Source organism: Orussus abietinus, unplaced genomic scaffold (genome assembly GCF_000612105.2).
Source record: "Orussus abietinus isolate OABI.00-Male unplaced genomic scaffold, Oabi_2.0 scaffold293, whole genome shotgun sequence".
In the NCBI taxonomy this organism is placed as follows: domain Eukaryota; kingdom Metazoa; phylum Arthropoda; class Insecta; order Hymenoptera; family Orussidae; genus Orussus; species Orussus abietinus.
In genome coordinates, this window is record NW_019394438.1 from 35656 (window position 1) to 56214 (window position 20559).

Sequence of the window (20559 nt, forward strand, 5' to 3'; positions counted from 1 at the left end):
TATAAATTGTTAAAGAATTCGCACTAAGTCCTTTTCCTTCTTCCTGCAGGAAACCTTATCTTTATGCCTAATTCAAGATTGCCGTGGTTATCGAATTATAAATCATACAAAAGTTACTGAATCATTAAATATATTTATTTTTTATTTCATAAAGCCGCACTACAGAGCATTATTTAAAAAATACATTCTTATCGATGCATCTTATCAATATCATTATGTGTATGAATTGCAGCATAATAAGCATTTATAAGTTTCTGTTGAATTCCATTTGTAATAAACACTTTGTTAACATTAGTTATCTTGAGAAATGGTGCTTTGAGTCAGTTTCTCTGCAAATGAAATATACAAATATATGAGGACAATTACATAAACTCATAATTTAGTAATTAAAAAATGTATAAGTTCCGTACATAAGTAGTGACTTGCTGTCCGTTTTGAGGTAAATGGTCCGTATCTACATTTCTTGCTTTATTCGAAGAGAAATTAATGTTATTCCAGGAATTTAGTTCCGTTGTTTCATTGTGCACTACATTGTTATCAGAATTCCATGTCTTTTCTTGGTTATTTAGAGTCAAAGGATTAATGTTGCCCAAAAGATCTATAGGTTGGCCTTCGTTCCATACCCCTGATAGTGTTTCAGTATCATAAATTGGGTACGTAGTATACACAAGAGTCCAAGGAATGGAATTAGTGTAACCGATAGTGCCAGCTTGACAAGTTATTACGGAAGTTGCTAGCAGCAAACCAAAAAATGTCTGTAACCAATTGAAGTACAAATTGTAGAACTAGATCAGACCTTAATTAATACAAGTTTTCATCTTACCAATGCTAAGAAGCACATGGTGACGGAAAATTCTGTGGAACTACTTGTAGAGCCGTGGGCTGTGACTGATTTTATACTACGAGGGCAGAATTTTTCTAAAATAATCGGAGTATAAACTTACAGTTCAGATTAAAAGTATAGCGTTTCAATGCCACATAGATAATTTCTCAAGGATTACCAAAGGATTGAGAACAATTAGAATGCATAATAGAAATATCAAAGTAGAACATCATGTATATTTATGTATCGTTTAAAAAATGTATTTATTTTGAACCATAGAAATAGTAAATCTAAAAGAAAACTTTTTGAACAGAACGGTTAGTATTTATATTAATCTATTTTTATCTTTCGACGACTTCCAAGGGTACCACGTTGCAACCAAGAAGGCCATTACCGCTCCAAGGTCTAGGGATTAACGATAAGACGATAGTATTGTAGCCACGTTTGATTTTTAGTAAGATGGTTTTATATCGACTGTGCTCAACCAGGTCACCAATATCTTTCAAGGTCCTAAAATTTCTTGAATCGATGGAACCAAATTCAAGAATTAAATCATCAACTCGTATTCCCTGTAAATTTTACAATTTTATAATCGGCTCTATTTCAAATATGAAATGTTACATGAAAACATACATACCGCAAGCTCTGCTGGAGAACCAGATGACACTAAATTCACTTTAAGGAATGGTTCGGAAAGTACCGCTTCTTGCACGGTATTCGTTGAAGCAGGAGATGGACCGTCTTCGCTTCTTGTCAGTTCATGAACTCTATGCAAACCTTCTTCTATTTTCTGCATAAGAATTTTGTAATCATTTTGCAGGCCTACAATAGAAGCGAAGACACTCTGAATTGACTGTTCGCATAAATGTTCTAAATGTTACTAATCAAGATAACCTACATATTATCTTGTGACGAGCATGCCGAACCTGATAAACGTCAATATCTTGCCTTGGAAATCCATCTGGGTCCACCAGCGGTTCTGTCATTCCCACATGATTCTGAAAGAATATATAATGAAATAAATACATTAACTTCCAATAAAACCAAGACATCCCAAAAAAAAGGAACGTGACATTTTATAGGAACTGGCCGAATATCTTGCCTTAAAATTATAATAATATTAATGCTTACAGCATCCAGGGCGTCTTTCATGGATTTCAATTCCGCTTCAATTTTATCCCTTTCCTTCATAAGTTTTAAAACATTCTCTTTTGCTTCCTCTACCTCCATGTCGACCACCATCTTTTCGAATCTTTCCGAATCATTCCTTTAGTCCGGATTAACCGAATGTAGCCAATCAGAAGGCGGTCACATCAGAATGTGTTGACGCATGCGTGATGACATCACACATTTGTAAGAGTGAGGAAGTGTGCATGCGCATTGAACGCAAATAAATCATAAATATAAATATGCCCCATCTATAGAATGCATGCAAATTTATTTCATAATTATAACACATTTAATAGGAAACGTAACTGTAAGTCGTGCAATAACATGTGTATTTTACAACAATTTTAAGGCACGAATTAAAACGCATTAGAAACAATTCTAATTCATGGAATATCCATATGTATTTCTTATTTCTTTATTAGATATGTACGTATAAAAATGCATTAATTATTACAGAACTACATCATTTGCATTTTTAAGAATAATGCTTTTAAGTATCGAGCTTCGTAAGTAACGGTCTGTCTTCCCTGAGGTACCATAGGAATGTCTTGTATATCAAATGGCTGTTCGATAATTGTTGGAACATCTCTCCCATAAACTGGAAATTATTAAACTGTAAACAGGAATCTAAATTACGTGAAATATAAAACGTTATAAATTTTGTTAGCGAATACCTTCACAATGTTCCAAAAATTGCACGCATTCTTGCATCATGGAGTCTTTCAAAACTACTAACTGTTTAGCCAATTGTTCGAGAAGCGAAAGGAAACATCTTTTTGTATAAAACCAGGTGTCAGTGCCTAACTTCTTATTATAAGGCTCGAGGCTCTTCATCACTCTAGAGATTCCAAATTCATAATTTCCTTTAGAGCAGTACAAGGTTCCTATAACTAAATTTACAATACATAAATGGAACAATTTTTTATCCTGCTCTTCAAACGAAATAGTCTCTTCCTCTTTTTCAATCTTCTTCATTAATTCTTCAGCCTCAGTATTCTTCGATGTCATAATATAACTGACGCACAGATTTGCTAAAACTATAGCACTCACTTCCAAAATCTGCAAAAAGTTAGTAAAATTATATCAATAACAATGCCAAATATGATTTAAATGTTCTACATACATTATCGGATCTCTTTTTAACTATGGGTTCGTAGAAACCGGTTGCCTCTTTAAATTTATTCTCTTGCATAAATAGAGTGTGCGCAACATTCAACTTCCAAATTTCATGCTCGTTACAGAACTCAACGCTCTTACGGAAGATCTTCTCGACTTGCAAATAATTTCCTAGTTCCCAGTAGATTTTAGCTTGAGCCATTAAGACTGGCACATATCTATCCAGTGCATCTTCATAATCATTCACAGCCTTTTTAACAGCATTGTCATCATGATTTAATCTTGCTTCCTGAACTTGTTTAGTAGCCTTGCGCAGAGCTTCGGTATGCTTGTTCGCAAGATCATCAAACTTTCTATATGCTTCCTCAGGAGATGTTTGCTGCGTAATGAGAGCATCCAAAAAGTCGTACAAGTACTGAAAATAAAACGTTTAAATCTTGTAAACTAAAATATAAACGTGTCCATAATTATGAGTGGTTTAAGTAAAAAATCTGAAAAGATTAATTTATCCCTTATTTTGTGTTGCATATATTTAAATTCCACTACAATAGTGTGGAGTTAATTTTTCCACAAAAAACATGACATAGACCATTTTCATAATTACAGGCAGAAATATGAACAAAAATGGTTGTATTTTAAAGATCTTTTGAAACTTGTATCCTGAGGGCCCCTTAAGCTGCCTTATATCTTTGAACCAGATACAGGACTGAAGCTCCCCGGTATTGTACCGAACCTAACCTATTCCACGCAATGTTTTCATTCTTCTCATTTGTGACAGTGCTAACTATAGATTATTATTCACAACAAGCAACGGTTGTGTTTTAATCTTGTGAATTCGCGCGTTCGTAGTCAGTAATGTATTTCTATGAAACATGGGTAGTGTTCGACTGAATCAAATCTTTCTGGGAGAGGTAGCCTCTGTTCAAAATTATGGAGCCTTTATTAGAATTCCAGGATGTTCGCAACAGGGTTTGGTCCATAAATCGCAGGTACTGTTCAGGAGATGAATAAAAATAGAAAATTTATAAAGACTCGTAAATATGAAAGTAATACGTTACTATTGATTTACTTCAGGTCAGTACGACTCATGTCGATGACGTAGCAGATGTGTTACAACGTGGAGACCGTGTCTGGTGTAAAGTTATTTCCATGGGGGATGATGGAAAAATCGGGTTGTCTATGAAACATGTTAATCAAGGCAATGGAATGGACTTAGATCCTAATGGTGTTCAATTACAAAGAGACGAACAAAAGAGAAAATCTATAGTCCCTACTCAAAGGAAAGTCATCGAACTGCAGGCAGTCTTAAACACTACATGTACCAAATGTGGTACAGCAGGACATTTGTCAAAGGACTGTTTCATGAGTCCAGATGGGAAAAAATATGAGTTGATACCGGAAGTGGAAGAAGAAAGTCCTCCCATTATTTCAACCGATCGGCAATCTGAGAATGTCGAAAAGAAGCATAAACAAAAGAAATTAAAGAAAAGGAAAAAGTCAAAGAAATCCAAAGTAAAAGATTCCAGTACCGACAGTGATGATGAATCCGACCAGGAAGATAGAAAAAAGAAGCAGAAAAAAAAACGTTCTAAAGAACAGAAGCACAAGAAGAAAAGACGCAGTAGTACCTCCAGTGATGGGGAAACTACCGGTGAAGTAGATAACAATGACACCAAAACTCATAAACGTGATCGTTCCAAGAAATGTAAGCATTCAAGGTCTAAGTCATAATTCACCTCAGTTGCAGCTTTCTTTACAAGACAGTGTACGGACTGTTTATCCCAGTCAATTATTCTTAGCAGCGCATAGAAAGAGCCCGTGCTTACTTTCAATTTATAGCTGATTACTTTAAGAATAAATAACAGTTCTCACCTTGGTCAATGCTGTTTTTTATCTGAATTAAAAAATATGTTTAACTCTTATTACTTACTGGTGTTAAATATTTGTAAGTCAAGTGCACATTCTCAGCTAAAACATCAGCAGCTAAGTCATAGTACTGGTATTTGCAGTACAGTAATAATAAATTAGCAAATGTCTCAGGAGGAAATGGATTCTGTTGAAGCAAAAATTGTAGCTTTTCAAAGCCTTCACTTGGACTCGAGTCCATGTTGATCAGAGCTTGGTTATGCAGAGTAACTGCATCTAATTCTTCTTCAGAGCGTGGAGGCATATCTGTCAATGCTTCTCTTGCTGCCTCATCTGTAACCACTTGATTATTACAAATTTGTTCCACCATTTAGTCGTCGTAAGTAAAATAATGAAAAAATTACAATTCTTCAGTTGATATTCAATAGCTGCCTTTAAGTTAAAAGCTTCCGTTAGAGCAGTTTCATGCAATGTTAAAGTATTTCCTACACTCCGAACTTCAATTCCTTCGGTTGTCATTCCTACACTTAATTCAGGATGCTCTCTTATACCTTGTTCAATGATATCCGCTGGAACAATAATGTGGTAATTATATGCTTAATAAATTATTAAGTATGAAAGAGGCAATTTTATGCAAATGAAATATTTATAACCTACCGATGTGCTTTAGTGACAAGGCATACTCTTTCTGTTTATAATAGCAAAGTGCAACATTGTATGATAAGTGTGGTTTAAATCCAGATATCTGTAAGGCCGTAGAAAATTTTTTCAGGGCCTGTTCATACTGCTCTTCCTGAAAGATAACGACAAGAGGAAGTCAGAACATTAAATCATTGATCTCAAAAGTTTTTCACCTTGTACAGAAGACATCCCAGATTTACTTCTGTATCGACGTCATCGGATGAACATTGATCGATAAGACTTTTTGCAGCTACGGTATCTTCTTGGCCGTACTTTATAGCTGCCTGTAATTTTTTCACTTTATGCTCCAAATCAGGTTGGTTAGCAATACCACTACATACTGCCCAAGCTTCTTGGAACATACATGCTTGATGCAGTGACTGTGCGTAATAAAGTTTGTATATATTTTCTTCGGGGCACATTTGAACCAACTTTTCATAACAACCAGAAGCAGCAACAAAGTCTTGCGTGTAAAAGTAGCAATGCGCCAGCAGAGATAAACATGGCCGGGACTGTAAAATACTTTAATATAAGCAATCCTGTGCTAACAATATTACCACCGATGTTAGTATCGAAGCACATACATTGGCGTGTGTATTTAAAAGAGCTGTCAAGATCTGGATCGTCTCGGTGTACCTCTGTTCTTTAATCTGAAGAAAAGATTAAATCAATAAACCATTTCATATGTAACATAACTTCACAGTTAGTGAGTAATTGATAACACTCTGCACAATAGGAGTGAAAAGAAAATTCACATAGAAGTATAATTGCTAGACTGGTAAATTTGTTCTCGTACACAAATGTCTCGGACAGAACATTATGAACATTCTCAACCGAGGTAGGTTTCTACTTTTCCAACCTTCACTCGTACCGTCTGAGTTTTCTTACATTACTGAAACCCTGAATACATAAGAATTTGTAATCTGAAGAAAGTAAATTTCATGTTTACATATGTACATAGTCATCTTTAATTTTTATCCTGTATACCATAGTATAGATAGTTTTCGTGTATTCTCCATCCCTGATCTGCACATTTTGTACGAAGGTACTCATGTTTGCGACCGCTTACTTCCGAGTGATTAGTCTTTTTTTACGTTAGTACATAAAAAAACAGAGGCGACAATCAAGTCGAGTCACGTGGACTGTTTTGACAGGACGCCATTTCGTCGCCATGGCAACCAGCTGACGTCCTTGCAGCCATCTTATTTAAAGGTTAACGCTCAATATCTCAACAATCGTTTAAACTACAATACATTAATTCTTCCTTATTTCCCCAATGCCCCTTAACTTTTTTGGACAGCCCAAAGCTCTTCTGACCTCATTAAATTTATAATCGCTATGAAGCCGTCAAAACCCGAAAATCCTGATTAAAGTCTGGCCGCTCTTTCATTAAAGTGTAAACGATGACGCGATGCCTCGATTTAATTATTTTATAATAAATTATGACACACAATGTATAGAATATTTTTCGGTTTGTGTTATTCACGAGTTAAAGCTACTTCGATTTTGTCAGGTCACGAGATTGATTAAAAAATTGCCGATAAGCCCAGAAGGTCACTCCTCCACTCGAGGCTGCTCGCTTCCGCACGAGCTCGGCCGAAACTCGATGAAAAAAGGACTTAAAAATATCCCAAGGTTATGATAGATTATGTTAGGTTACACGTATATCGACGTAGAGTGGGATTTGGAGTGGCTTCGGCGAGTCTGTAATCCCGGCGTCGTTCGCAGAAAGTCAGGACTGATCGGTAATCTTTTTAATTTTTAATAGACCATCAATCGTCAAATATTAGACTCTGAAATATTTTTTAATTATTACACCGAGGAAGTACTTAATTGCTTGAAAAAAAAATGTTTGCCACCTCCCAGTGACGTATATCTGTTAAATGTACTTTTATTTATGTGCTAAATAGAGCACATCCGGTCGTTTGTCACTTGTCAAATTTACTGAGCCTCAATCTTCTATTCACAAGGGGAGCGAGTATAGTAGTTCATCTTTTTTATTATGGGGGTCAGTAGGTTGGGAAATGCTTTTTAATCAAAGTGATCCTAGAAGAAAAAGGGAAGGTATGGGAAATATTTGCTTATGGATTTGCCTTATTTTTATGCTTTAGGGAGAATTTAAGAGAAATAAGTTCGAAAGGTATATATAAAAATGGCGGACTTATGGAGGCGGGAAGTTTGGGACCTTTTTGTCACGGTGCTTGTCAGTAAATGTATGGACCATTAAATTAATTACAGGGTGGAGCAGAACGAAAGCATATGTACAATTCTCGATTAAAAATAAATAATAGACATCGTGGCGAAGTAAATCTTGCACGGGCCATTTCAGCGAGGCACCCACAGATGGCCAAGTCCGCTCGCACGTGGTGGATGGCAAGGCGTGACGTCAGCCGCGAGAGGGGGCGACATCTCGAGGCATCCGCTTAACCTGAAAAATGCGAGCCATGCCGAGTGCACCCGAAATTGGCGGTGAAAGGAAATGCCGCGGAGATTTGCGAGTGGTGCGAAATTTTCCGTAGGAAGTTCTAAGCGCGTCGGAGCGACGGTTGGAAGCGGCAGATAGGAGCGAGGAAAGGAGAGAGCGCGAGGGCGAGAGAGAGGACAAAGCCGAGTCGGAGAGAGCTTGGCTGTGTGCGGCATCGTGCAGTGTCGACAGCGCGCCAACCCGAGTGCGTATGTGACTCGGCCCGCCGTAGAAATGTCGTCGGCACTCGTCCCGGGGAAATAAACGGTGAAACATGTCCGCTCCGACGATCAGTCGCGTGCAGACACCGAACAGAATCGCACCGGGAACGGCAACAGCGGGCTGCGTCATTTGCGGAAGGAAAGAAAACCTCCTGAGGTGCTCGCGGTGCAAGTCCGCCGTTTACTGCAACAAGGACCACCAGAGGCTCGATTGGAGACGTCACAAGGAGTTTTGCCTAGTGCACCCCGTCGAGAGAGCCCAGGACCCGCGCGACGCGACTCCCGGCCCGACCGCGCCGAGAGTGCCCGTCGCGGAGATCCCCCAGAGGCTCCTGGACGTCGCAGCGTTTCCTAACCTATACGAGGGTCTCGGTAGGAGTTCCGAGGAGTCCCAGGACGAGGGAGGACGTCAGGCCAAGGCCAGGGTCGACGGTACGTCCCGGCAAGAGTACTGGCTTGTCATTTAGTTTTCGTATGATTATTTCTTTGAGTTGGTTTACATTCGAGACGATTATTTCTTGCCCCGTTGAAAGTTTGGTGTCGTACCTAGGAATGGACTCCTGGGAGAAACATAAGACAAGGGAACGAGTTTGCCACAAAAAGTTGACGTTGATCATTTCTCGATTGTGACTAGATTTTTATTTTTAATTAGAAATTCAGTTTCATTTCAAGTAGCACGATTTTAGGGGTATGAAATTTAGTATGAAGGTATAATAAATTGATAATAGGAACTCTTGTTACAGATACGAAACATCAAGAACTCACGGGCTTGGTAAATCATAATGAAAGAGTAGAAGTGCAAAAGAAAGGAAGGAACGGTAGAAGAAATAATACTCGCACGGTAAGGGTGGACGGTTGGACATCGCCGATAACGTACGAAGGCAGTTCGGAGGATACCATATTAGGAGCTAGAGCAGAATCTCTGAACCCCGCACTGGAAACCTCACGAATCCTGGCTCCTACGGAAAATCCCATGTTTGAGATGCCTACGCATCGGCATAACGGGATCAAAAACTTCCCGGAGGTGCCGTTAGGAAGAGAGGAAGATTACCCACCTCCGTTCCTTCATAGAAACAGAAACGAGCTCGAGGAGTGCATAATCGAAGACATTTGTCGCAACGTTATTAGAGACATGGACGAATACGGTGTGTGCGTGGTAGACAATTTTTTGGGTATCGACAAGGGCTCGGCAGTGTTAAACGAAGTATTAAACATGTACAGCGCCGGGTTGTTTAAAGATGGACAGTTAGTGTCCAACAAAGCCGCGGCAAGCGACTTGAAGACCATTCGTGGTGATCAAATCACGTGGCTGGATGGGAAGGAGAAACAGTGCCAGAATATTGGAATGCTGATATCCCAAGTGGACGCCATTATCATGCGAGCGAATAAGATGCATAACAATGGCAAGATGGGAAATTATACGATCAATGGCAGGACAAAGGTAAATATCAACATGGCACCTTCATTATCAAATACATAATTCCTATTTTATTTACGTTCCCACATTTAATGTCTCTCAAATTACAAGAGCAAGAGTCCTGCTTACATTTTCATCTCTAATCTAAACGCCATTGTACAGGCGTAAAAACAAAGTTATCGAACCATACTCCAACAGTGCAGAATAACATGCATATCGCTAAGAATAGAAGCAGAAAACTGAATAGTTCAAGTTACTCATATACCACCATTATATCAAAGCTACGAGTTACGACATCATAATGGAATCGTAAATTGTACCAATGACCCGACGTCAACATTTAGTATAAACTTTTCAAGTTGAACTTCCCGTCCTGGAATTCATATCGGACAGTTTAACTCGACACTTTTGATCGCCAGTATATTTTCCTACGTTTTATTTTGCACGTAACACCCAACGCACGTATTTCGCGAAAGTAATTGATTTAATCGTTTCTGTGGTGATTTCTCATATTTTTGTAATTTGTATTGAGTTGTACAATGAATTGTATCGACATTCGTGGCCATGTACGTTGGGGGTGTCGGATCGGTGCGTTCGATCAGCGGTCGGCTTATCCGATTGATCCGTTTGATCGGTCGGTATCGCTTGCATCGAGGCGAAAGATGAGGAAAGTGTCGAATGCAGTCCGTCACGTAGGCCGCGGCCGGTCCCCACCGCTCGCGCACCTCGGAAGCCACCCACGTGCGCGCTTCTGGTTTTCTAGCCCGAGCCGACGCGCAACTTCGTCCGACTCCGCGGACGCGAGAGCGGTTGGCTTTAACCTTCCCAGAGGTGAAACGAGGTGCCAACGAGATTGCACTTGTCGCGAGATGAGACGACCGCGAGTCCATTTATCCGATTTGTGGAGGAAACTGTACCGACGTACTCTCGATAGCGATATCGCACGGCCGAACGGTGATACCGACTACGTACTCGGTAGAAAATCCAATCCTAGGATATTCCCCGTTAGACGTATCTCGGTAGGAAAAAGTAATACAGGACTTTTCGACTCCTTATTCAACAAGGATAGCGCTGTATAAACCGTGACTACGAGTTTTGTTACGCCCTGTAAACAGAACGTCCAGTTCATATCGCCTTAAGGTGGTGCGAAAGTGGCGTCGAAGAGGTTTTGTTTATACAACTTTTCTCCCAACTCGGTTTACCGAGTACTTTAAAACGTTACAACGTGAATGGGAAGACTATAAGGAAGGTCATGAAACTCAGGAAATTTCAATTCATTTGAAATTTCTTTATAAGTATTTTAAAAATAGTTTATAAACAAAAAAAATGAAATTTCGGCCTGCCTTAAGGTCTCCATATTCACGTTTTAATGTTTTATGAACAATTGAGATGATCGATGATGCCGCTTTCACATCCCCTTAAGGCCCCCCAATTGTCGGGTGGCGTTCGGCGAATCTCCCGATTTGCGGGTCGTCCTGCCAAGACGCGTTGGCATATCGCCAGCGATAGTCTCGCGATCATTAATCGCGCGAATATATATCGCGCTTGTCACCCGCGACGATCTGATTTCGGCTAGGTCGCTGTATGGTTCCCGGCACGTAGGCACTTCCTCGCCCGCTCTCGCCGTTGCTTTCCGTCGACGGCCGTTGCCCTCCTCTCCTCTCTTCTCCTCTCGCGGAACCCTTTCCCTCGGAAGTTCCAGTACCTATCCTTTCTCCGTGCTCGCAGATTCCGGTCGGTGCACACGTGCCTTCTGACACGTGGGCCGTCCTGCCATGCATAAAAAATAGGGCATTTGTCCCAGGACTGTTCGATATATAAAATTCAATACCGGTACGCGGTAAATTTTATTTGCCGATAATTATCGATATATTGAAATTAGGTATGCATATATGGAAATATGCATGGAAAAAAGGGCATTTGTCCGAGGGCTGTTCGATATATAAAATTCAATACCGGTACGCGGTAAATTTTATTTGCCGATAATTATCGAAATATTGAAATTAGGTATGCATATATCGAAACATGCATGGAAAAAAGGGCACTTGTTCCAGGATTGTTCGATAAATAAAATCCAGTACCAGTACGCGGTAAATTTCATTTGCCGATAATTATCGATATATTGAAATTAGGTATGCATATATGGAAATATGCATGGAAAAAAGGGCATTTGTCCGAGGGCTGTTCGATATATAAAATTCAATGCCAGTACACGGTAAATTTCATTTGTCGATAATTATCGATATATTGAAATTAGGTATGTATATATTGAAATTCGGTATATACCTATTCTCCGCGCTCGCATATCCCGGTCGGTGCACACGTGCCTTGTGACACGTGCGTCGTCTTGCCATGCATAAAAAATAGGGCATTTGTCCCAGGACTGTTCGATATATAAAATCCAATACCGGTACGCGATAACTTCCATTTGCCAGTAATTATCTACATGTCGCACGAAGGTTAAGGTGATGTGAGGCGCCGAGAAACTTATTCGACGTCGGTAAAAAGAAAACCCTAAATGATATACCGTCTGAAACAATCTTCGGTCTCCACCCTTTTCGGCGTAACGCCATTTCGGATACTTGAGCGGGATCATAAATTGACGCCCCACGTTACCGGCGTTTATATTTATGTTGACGGCTGGTGCACTTAATATTAAGAATTATACGAAATGGCAGCCGCCACTTGTTAAAAAGTCGTAAAATATGAAAAATATGTGACGGCAATGTCTTCATTCTAGTTCGGGATGAACGGAACATTTTTTTCTTTTTTTGGTTTAACGAAATGTCATGGGTGTCTTCCTTAGAAAAGATCCTCCCTAAAAAATGTGTCCGTGGTTCAAGTCTGGGATAAATAAAAGAAAAGAAACTATTTTCTTTTATGAAATCTGAGCATCGCGATCTTGCTTAAGATCTTTGTCATACCATGAAGTTTCAAATGATTCGGTGAACTCGGTTTGGGGAAACCTTTTATGAATATTGTGGCGTTTTGGTATATGCAGAATGAACTTTTTTTATAACATCTTAATGTAAGGGAAAGGGTTCAATGGGACGTTTTGTAACGTGGGTGGGGCGGTCGGGCCTGGAAATCATTGGGTGTATTTCTGGAGGCAGTTATATACGCCAGGCGGAAGGATGTCTGACCTCCGATTAACTTGACTCGGTGGTGTGTGCCAAGGTTACGCTGAAATTTGGGCCAAGGCCCCGAGTAATAAGTGATCATGTACACGGAGCTCCCTTCCGAAAGTCACGTGTGTACAGTGACGGGCATGAATGCCTTCTCTTCCTACCCCTGCGGCACCACGTCCATAAGGGAGGCATTCATGTCCGCCAGTGTACGGTTCCCTTGAGACCCCTCGGCTTCTTATAAAAAAGAAGGAAAAAAAAGGCGGATTTATGCCAACCCTTAACTCGACACAGCTGTCGATATGAAAACAAACGTTGGTAACGTAGGCATTTAGAAGAAAATCTTTTACCGACGTCGATCAAGTTCCTCGACGTGTTTCACTTAAGGGGATGTGAAAGTGGCATCCGAAAGATCAATCGTTCATAAAGCTTTTCATAGAACTGGGTGTCTCAAATCGTTTCATACTTTAAAACGTGAATATGGAGACCCTATGATGGGTTCTGAAACTCGTGACATTTCATTTTTTATATACTATTTTTAAAATACCTATAAAGGATGTGAAAGTGGCATCCGAAAGATCAATCGTTCATAAAGCTTTTCATAGAACTGGGTGTCTCAAATCGTTTCATACTTTAAAACGTGAATATGGAGACCCTATGATGGGTTCTGAAACTCGTGACATTTCATTTTTTATATACTACTTTTAAAATACCTATTAAGAAATTTGAAAAGAATTGAAATTTCATGAGTTTCAGGACCTTCCTTCTAGTTTCCCTATTCAGGTTGTAAAGTTTCAAACTATTCGGTAAACCGAGTTTGGAGAAAAGTTTTATAAACAAAACCTCTTCGACGCCACTTTCACGTCGCCTTAACCTTAACCCTCTATGGGCCCGTGTAACTTTCAGGTCACATTTTAAATGAAAAATTTTTTTTCATTTGCATATATAGGTTCCTGATTGCTGATTTTTCGTTCCCCCAATTTTTTTTTTATTTAAAACAAAAATTCGGCCCATAGAAGGTTAAATAGTCATTGTATGACAGTCCGAAATTTTGGACGTCAAATCTCTTGGATATGAAAATTCGTATTTTTGAGCATTCTACTCCATAGAAGGGGGACTTTACGTCAAGCTTTGGCAGCTGTTGACGGTCTTGTCATCGTGTCGAATGTGAAGGAGGTTCCCCTCCATGAGTCAGGACTCTGGTACACTTTCCTCGGGCGGATCCAGTGCTAGCTCGAAAACCTCAAATATTTCCGTAGAATGTAGCACAGCTTTGGTCCACCTTTCCATTCTACCTTTCTATTTCGAACTCCCGGATTTTAGACTTCTCGTCTAGTTTTCATCGGTTTATCCCTAAAAACGTTCGTAACGTTTCATGCATAAAGCTTCATCGCGTATACCCGACGTAAAATACTTTTAAGATACACCCTGAGGGATGTATGTATCATTAAAAGTATTTTATTAGTAAGTATAACATATTTTTTTTTTCTTTCCGAGAAACAAAAAAATGAAACCCTCCGATTTTTCACTTCACGATTGGGATTTCTTTCTAGTCTTTCCGTCGATTTATCCCTAAACGTTCGTAACGTCATTTCATGCATAAAATATTTTTTTAGTAAGTATAACATTTTTTTTTTCTTTCTGAGAAAAAAAATGAAACCCTCCGATTTTTTACTTCACGATTCGGATTCCTTTACCGCGGACCCGTTTCGCGAATGTTTAAACAACTCCCGAGGAAGTCTAATTTTAACGAGCCAGGTGGCGATAACGCGCCGATTAAAGTCCCGTCGTTACGGCGACTTAGCCGTGATTCACCCGGAATTGCGTCTTTTATTTCTCGACCTCTGCGTTTCGGCGAGATCGGTCATCTTGAGAAGGACGCCTTTACCGGGGGGAACCAGACGGGCTTGGATGCTGGAATAGCAAATCAAGTCGGACGTCTTCCTGCGTACGTCGTCTACGGCGGAGAAGTCGTGTGCACTTTCGCATACCCCCTTCCTGCTAACGATTAGTTATTGTTGCCAGATCGGTGGTACCTTATACTCGGAACTCTGTAACTTTGGCAAGTGAATCATGCACGCGGAAAAGGTATTGACGGTCGTAACAAGAAATCATACTTGAAGGAACATACGCGAACACTTGAAAATTGGGCATAACAATTATTAATTATTTCCTTATACCGACAACCAAGACCATGTGGACCGAGTTTGGAGAAAAGTCTTATAAATATTTTGACGTTTTATATATATAATATATATACACACATAGAACGGCCCTCTAACCCTTTGAGCGCTGTCGACGCATATGTGCGTCCGACGTTTGGCCCAATATCGCGCGCACGGTCTAAGGAAATTCGCCCGTATGTCGGAAGTGCTTAGCGCTCAAAGGGTTAATGTCGACTTAATGCCGTTCGATGGTAATTTATGCATGTTTAAAAGCCTATATTCCCTAGGTAAAAATTCTGGGTATTTTTTTTTTTTCTTCTTTTGTTGCAATAGACGTCAGATCGGGGAGAATTCAATTCACGCGTTCGGTGATATTGCAATTGATTTTCGGCCGGGATTATTCTCTCGAGTGCACGCTTCCTCGAAGTATGAATCTTATCGAACCGTGCTCGATTAGATCGAAATCCGATTAATTAATCGCTGATTGTATCCCTAGGGCGGTGCACTTAGGCGGCGCGCTAGGATCACGGAGCACGTGCACGCCGTGGAGTTATCTATCCTCGGTGTACGTCTCTATGTCTCGACTTATCTTTACCGAAGTGGGTGGGTACCCTAATCCCTCGAGTATGTTGGGGAAATCAGGGTACACGGGACGTTGTCTGTTGTCTCGGTGTAATAAACAACAGACTCGATGCCTTGTCACCGTGACTTAGCTACCGCATGCGGCGAACCGCAACGCGTTAGACAGTAAGGAGGGTACTTGTCAAACTGATAAAAATCAAGATAGAGCCGGGACACGTATGAATGCCCTCTGGTTTTCTTCGCTCCTTTTTTTTTTTCAGACTCATTGAAAGAACTTTCGTTTGAACGAGCCGCGAAAATAATGCCACGGGCCATTCATGACATGGGTTTGTTAATACACTCCCGACCGCTGACGTGAATTCACGTCTTTTCAAGTTCTAATTCCTGATTGCCGCTGACGTGAATTCACGTCATCGTAAATTCTATCCCTGATTTGCCGCTGACGTGAATTCACGTCATCTTAAATTCTATCCCTGTTTTGCCGCTGACGTGAATTCACGTCATCTTAAATTCTATCCCTGATTTGCCGCTGACGTGAATTCACGTCATCTTAAATTCTATCCCTGATTTCCGCTGACGTGAATTCACGTCCATATCGATACACGATACAAGTTTGCGTGAACCAGTATCAGAATTTCATTATTTTCGCCGGTACTCGGTATTTGTTAATGGAAAACAATTAAAAACGGTCGCGAATGTGTTAAGGTGATATGAAGGTGTTATGTATGCGTATGTACATATACGTAATGCATTACAACGTAACGACAATACATACGTATTACATTACAACGTTACATACGTATATACATATACGTATATATTTATACGTATATGTATATTATACGGCATGTATGTAATACGGCAAACTGTGCACTTTGCACATGCAGCTGCTTCTCTATGATATGAAAGTGTTATGTATGCGTATGTACGTATACGTAATGCATTACAACGTAACGACAATACATACGTATTACATTACAACGTTACATACGTATATATTTATACGTATATGTATATTATACGGCATGTATGTAATACGGCAAACTGTGCACTTTGCACATGCAGCTGCTTCTCCCCCGGTGTTTGCATTGACCTCGCGAATTGCATTGCTCGCGATTGCTTATCTTAGGAGACCCCTAAGGAAAATACACGTGAGGTAGACAAAGCGCTCGCGGGGATTTATTAGTAACAATGTCGAGATAGCGGTCGTGCTCGATGAAATGCGCAGCTCCCGGCTATCCCACAATGGGAACGAGTATTCGGCGAATTGTTGCACCTAGTCGCGACAATTCCAGGATTTCGATGATTTTCCTCGTTGTCTCTATATACTTTCCTATCCCTGGGGATCTCATTTTTGAACCTTCTTTCGGTTTCAGGCAATGGTCGCTTGCTACCCTGGCCACGGATCGCATTATGTTAAACACGTGGACAATCCAAATCGGGACGGAAGGTGCATCACGGCGATTTATTATCTCAACAGGAATTGGGACATTAAGGTACGACACCTAGCGTTTCGCTTAAACATTGCGATTGCTCGTTGGAATATTTTAAACCTCTGTTAAAGCCTCAGTTATCCTGACCAGGGATCACGGTCGGTTTATTCCGAAGTTTTTGCCGAAGAGTACATTCCTCTAACGAGGGTTAAGTCCGCTTTAATGTGAATGTTTCTTTTTATTGGAGAAAACGTGACCGTGAGGATTGAACTCGACTTATTTTCTTTATTTGAAGAAATCCGTGCTTTAAAGGGGATTAAAATAGTTACAGTTTTAATTCTTAACCCTTTGAGCGCTGTCGACGCATGTGTGCGTCCGACGTTTGGTCCAATATCGTGCGCACGGTCTAAGGAAATTCGCCCGTATGTCGGAAGTGCTTACCGCTCAAAGGGTTAATTGAATAGAAATATCACTAACTCCACTTTTGTTGGATTCTAATCGACTTGTTTGATTGGGAGCTATCACGTGTACGAAATTCTAGCCCAACTCAAGGGGTACGGTGGAAAATGGCAATTTTGGTTAATCTACTTGTATGCCTTTCAGAAAAACGGGGGCCTCCTCAGGATATTCCCCGAGGGATGGCGCGATCAGGTGGCCGACATCGAGCCCTTGTTCGACAGGATCTTGTTCTTCTGGTCGGACCGAAGGAATCCTCACGAGGTCCAACCGGCGTACAAGACGAGATACGCCATCACGCTTTGGTACTTCGATGCCGAAGAAAGGAATCAAGCTTGTCGGAGATACCAGAGAGAAAGTAAGGAAAAGAAATTAGGATGCCGTTTTCGGCTTGGTCTCTTGTTAATGGCCAGGTGTTACGCCTGTAGAAGACACCTTAAGGTGGAGTGGAACACGTAGAGAAATTTGATCGACGTCGGTAAAACAGATCTACTACTTTGAGCTTCGTAAAGGACCTTAGAAATAACAAGGGACGAACGGTCTTAAGTGTTCTCAAGTTTCAACGGAGCAACAAATCAATGAATGTAAAACGGAAGTAACGAAAGGACTCCCCGGACATTAAGCGTTAAGATGCAGTTACTTTTTGTCGTTTATTTGTTGTCTCTTGTTTACGGCCAGGTGTTACGTCTGTAGAAGACACATTAAGGTGATGTGGAACACGTAGAGAAATTTGATCGACGTCGGTAAAACAGATCTACTACTTTGAGCTTCGTAAAGGACCTTAGAAATAACAAGGAACGAACGGCCTTAATTGTTCTGAAGTTTCAACGGAGCAACAAATCAATGAATGTAAAGCGGAAGTAACGAAAGGACTCCCCGGACATTAAGTGTGTTAAGATGCTGTTAATTTTTGTACCCGGGAGAGGAGACGAAACGTGTACATACGTATATATTTAAATTCGTAGATATGTAAATTTTCTTCCGCCGAATGTCTATAATTGGTTTGAATTTCGTTTCAGGAGAGATACACGGTCAGCAGAAGAATTCGTGAGATTTACAGTCTGAGGGACCCCAATACCGTCCGTTGACTGAACTTATAACTCTAATGCCTCGACTTACGCATCTGTATATAGTTACACGAGGAAAGCACCGGTACATAAACATTGTGTATTATTATTATATATATATACATATACGTATAAGATACATCCGACGATCCTGCGAGAGGAATTGAACATAGGGTATGCGCAATGTACGTTGGGATATTGAATTCTCCGAGGATGTGCAATAGTCTATTCATCTTTGTTTTCTTTTTATCGCGCAGTTTGGACATTGTAAATCGGTCGTTGTTTAATAATGTGTTCGGACGTGTATGACACACTCGACGAGTCACGGGTAAATCTCGTGTATCCATTGTCTGTTCTCTTTTTCTTTTCCCCCCTTCTTTTGTACATCGTGGTCGCATCTGTCTTCCTAGAAAAATTTAATACCCGCGAGTGCGCAATTGTTTGCGCGCGTTTTGTCATTTCTACGATGCGTTACGTAAAGTTCCCAGTAAATGCAGTTCTCGCTGCGTCTCGCGAGACCTCGCAAAAGGTACATGGCAAGATGTTTGTACCCTTTAAGGCGAAGTGAAACACGTCGAGGAACTCACTTAACGTGGGTGTGCAGGGGCAGAAAGGAAAATCGATTAGGACGAAGCAAAGCTCTGTGTGGAGGGAATTTTTTGTTTTCTTTTTTTTTTTTTTTTTAAAGAAAACAATCTTCACCTAATGTATTTATGTCAAAGATTCACTCTGCCGATGAAGTATTCGTTGCGACGATGACGTGTACGTCCTCTTGACGGAAAGCGTGCCGTCATCGACAAATGACTTATCAGGCGTTGATTCGTACCAATATGGCTGAAGCGTCGAACGTTCCACGAGTAAAGTATGTCTTATATAGTTTGTCGTTAAAGTCTACGTTAAGGCGCGTGTTAAATAATAACGTGTCACTTATGCGCGTACTTTGTGTGATTCGGTTAAGAGGACGCAAAAGTGGCATCAGAGGTTTTATGAAACCTCTCTCCGAAGTGGGTGTATCGGATCGTTACAAACTTAACAATGTGGATGTGGAGGCTGTAAGGATAATTTCAATTGTTTACAAAATTTGCCTATAGATATTTTCAACGTTTTTTATAAGAAATGAAATCCAAATGAATTTGGTACACCCAGTTCGGAGAGAAGTTTCATGAAGGGTTAAGCTCTCGGATGCCACCTTTCACATCCCCTCGGTATAGGCGCATTTTGGGGAGAAATAATCAATGTAATCGAGATTCCCGTTTAACGGATATTACAGACTTCAGCTACATTTTGTACGAATTTTCTATCGGCCAGTTAAACGGTTATGCTTCCAGTGCGAAGAGGGAAGGTCTTGAAAGGCACGCAGTCTGTACCTGTAAGATTGTATGTATATTCCGATGTGACGCACCTTGTTTACTATTACATTACATATTATTTATGTTGATTAAACTTAGATAGATGTGGTTACTGCCTATGCCGCGCGCAACAACTCCGAGGCGAGACTCCGCTCGGAGTCGCAGACTGAGAAGAGTGTTGGGAAGATGTAGAAAATGAAAAAATACGAAAATTGCAGTGTTAGTCGGCTGTTACCTACTTGAGAATATTTAAGCTCGCCACGCCGCACAGTGGCGCGAACGACGAAGAAGCTGCGGTAGCAAAGATAGGACAAAATTAGCTTCTGTAAGCTGATTATGCGAATTCACGCGTAGTAATAAATTTTTCGACACTCTTTCCTCTTACTCTTACCCGCGGGGATCCCAATCAGTGCCCCGTCTCCTTCTCCGGTATCCTCGACGAGTGATCATAACTTATTTTTAAAACTCCAATTTAGTTTAATTGAAGATACTGTTAACTTAATGCTAAAGTTGTTAATCTAAGTTGTGAGCGAAGGGGCTGCATCTGAAGTATTGTAAAAAAGTGAAAGATTTTATTATTTACGAAGAATAATAAATATTGTACAGTCTGTGAAAGTTTACACT

General features: G+C 40.4%; 6 protein-coding genes across 7 annotated transcripts; 2 read left to right on the forward strand and 4 right to left on the reverse strand.

Annotated features, from left to right (window-relative positions):
- Positions 1 to 58: 58 nt before the first annotated feature.
- On the reverse strand, positions 59 to 944 carry LOC105697135. The gene is made up of 3 exons (XM_012420186.2): positions 824 to 944; positions 411 to 755; positions 59 to 329 (listed from the first exon to the last, which is right to left on the reverse strand). The coding sequence occupies exons 1-3, from the start codon at positions 839 to 841 to the stop codon at positions 321 to 323; spliced, it is 372 nt and encodes a 123-aa protein (XP_012275609.1). The 5' UTR covers positions 842 to 944; the 3' UTR covers positions 59 to 320.
- Positions 945 to 1039: 95 nt separating this feature from the next.
- Positions 1040 to 2088, reverse strand: LOC105697134 (26S proteasome non-ATPase regulatory subunit 9). Its single transcript, XM_012420185.2, has 4 exons — positions 1955 to 2088; positions 1722 to 1821; positions 1461 to 1645; positions 1040 to 1392 (listed from the first exon to the last, which is right to left on the reverse strand). The coding sequence occupies exons 1-4, from the start codon at positions 2063 to 2065 to the stop codon at positions 1165 to 1167; spliced, it is 624 nt and encodes a 207-aa protein (XP_012275608.1). The 5' UTR covers positions 2066 to 2088; the 3' UTR covers positions 1040 to 1164.
- A 266-nt stretch (positions 2089 to 2354) lies between these two features.
- LOC105697106 (tetratricopeptide repeat protein 30A) lies at positions 2355 to 7591 on the reverse strand. 2 transcript variants are annotated; one of them, XM_023432366.1, is made up of 9 exons: positions 7546 to 7591; positions 6241 to 6306; positions 5830 to 6168; positions 5633 to 5768; positions 5380 to 5544; positions 5040 to 5308; positions 3117 to 3524; positions 2668 to 3052; positions 2355 to 2591 (listed from the first exon to the last, which is right to left on the reverse strand). In XM_023432366.1, exons 3-9 carry the CDS (start codon positions 6076 to 6078, stop codon positions 2452 to 2454), a joined length of 1752 nt encoding a protein of 583 aa, XP_023288134.1. In that variant the 5' UTR covers positions 6079 to 6168; positions 6241 to 6306; positions 7546 to 7591; the 3' UTR covers positions 2355 to 2451. The 2 variants fall into 2 exon arrangements, with proteins under 2 accessions (XP_023288134.1, XP_012275555.1); XM_012420132.2 differs by lacking the exon at positions 7546 to 7591 and adding an exon at positions 6644 to 7241.
- LOC105697114 (nucleolar protein of 40 kDa) lies at positions 3845 to 4984 on the forward strand. The gene is made up of 2 exons (XM_023432368.1): positions 3845 to 4098; positions 4184 to 4984. The coding sequence occupies exons 1-2, from the start codon at positions 3982 to 3984 to the stop codon at positions 4838 to 4840; spliced, it is 774 nt and encodes a 257-aa protein (XP_023288136.1). The 5' UTR covers positions 3845 to 3981; the 3' UTR covers positions 4841 to 4984.
- A 303-nt stretch (positions 7592 to 7894) lies between the features above and the next one.
- On the forward strand, positions 7895 to 20545 carry LOC105697111 (egl nine homolog 1). The gene is made up of 5 exons (XM_012420152.1): positions 7895 to 8773; positions 9085 to 9782; positions 17007 to 17126; positions 17667 to 17877; positions 18539 to 20545. The coding sequence occupies exons 1-5, from the start codon at positions 8395 to 8397 to the stop codon at positions 18568 to 18570; spliced, it is 1440 nt and encodes a 479-aa protein (XP_012275575.1). The 5' UTR covers positions 7895 to 8394; the 3' UTR covers positions 18571 to 20545.
- Positions 11166 to 14344, reverse strand: LOC105697117. The gene is made up of 2 exons (XM_012420157.1): positions 14007 to 14344; positions 11166 to 11528 (listed from the first exon to the last, which is right to left on the reverse strand). Exons 1-2 carry the CDS (start codon positions 14069 to 14071, stop codon positions 11279 to 11281), a joined length of 315 nt encoding a protein of 104 aa, XP_012275580.1. The 5' UTR covers positions 14072 to 14344; the 3' UTR covers positions 11166 to 11278.
- Positions 20546 to 20559: the final 14 nt, after the last annotated feature.

What these genes read in the sequence shown, in the direction of transcription:
- LOC105697134 (XM_012420185.2), bottom strand. Translation starts at nt 2,065, where the DNA reads ATGGTGGTCGACATGGAGGTAGAGGAAGCAAAAGAGAATGTTTTAAAA. An exon ending in TGAAAGACGCCCTGGATGCT is followed by an intron (nt 1,822 to 1,954) that starts GTAAGCATTAAT and finishes ATATTCTTTCAG; the next exon opens with AATCATGTGGGAATGACAGA. An exon ending in TGCTCGTCACAAGATAATAT is followed by an intron (nt 1,646 to 1,721) that starts GTAGGTTATCTT and finishes CTTCTATTGTAG; the next exon opens with GCCTGCAAAATGATTACAAA.
- LOC105697114 (XM_023432368.1), top strand. Translation starts at nt 3,982, where the DNA reads ATGGGTAGTGTTCGACTGAATCAAATCTTTCTGGGAGAGGTAGCCTCT. An exon ending in GTTTGGTCCATAAATCGCAG is followed by an intron (nt 4,099 to 4,183) that starts GTACTGTTCAGG and finishes GATTTACTTCAG; the next exon opens with GTCAGTACGACTCATGTCGA.
- LOC105697106 (XM_012420132.2), bottom strand. Translation starts at nt 6,709, where the DNA reads ATGAGTACCTTCGTACAAAATGTGCAGATCAGGGATGGAGAATACACG. An exon ending in CTTGTCACTAAAGCACATCG is followed by an intron (nt 5,545 to 5,632) that starts GTAGGTTATAAA and finishes TTATTGTTCCAG; the next exon opens with CGGATATCATTGAACAAGGT. An exon ending in TTAAAAAGAGATCCGATAAT is followed by an intron (nt 3,053 to 3,116) that starts GTATGTAGAACA and finishes AACTTTTTGCAG; the next exon opens with ATTTTGGAAGTGAGTGCTAT.
- LOC105697111 (XM_012420152.1), top strand. Translation starts at nt 8,395, where the DNA reads ATGTCCGCTCCGACGATCAGTCGCGTGCAGACACCGAACAGAATCGCA. An exon ending in GGCCAAGGCCAGGGTCGACG is followed by an intron (nt 8,774 to 9,084) that starts GTACGTCCCGGC and finishes CTCTTGTTACAG; the next exon opens with ATACGAAACATCAAGAACTC. An exon ending in TCGGAGATACCAGAGAGAAA is followed by an intron (nt 17,878 to 18,538) that starts GTAAGGAAAAGA and finishes ATTTCGTTTCAG; the next exon opens with GAGAGATACACGGTCAGCAG.
- LOC105697117 (XM_012420157.1), bottom strand. Translation starts at nt 14,071, where the DNA reads ATGGAGGGGAACCTCCTTCACATTCGACACGATGACAAGACCGTCAAC. An exon ending in AACAGCTGCCAAAGCTTGAC is followed by an intron (nt 11,529 to 14,006) that starts GTAAAGTCCCCC and finishes TATGCATGGCAG; the next exon opens with GACGGCCCACGTGTCAGAAG.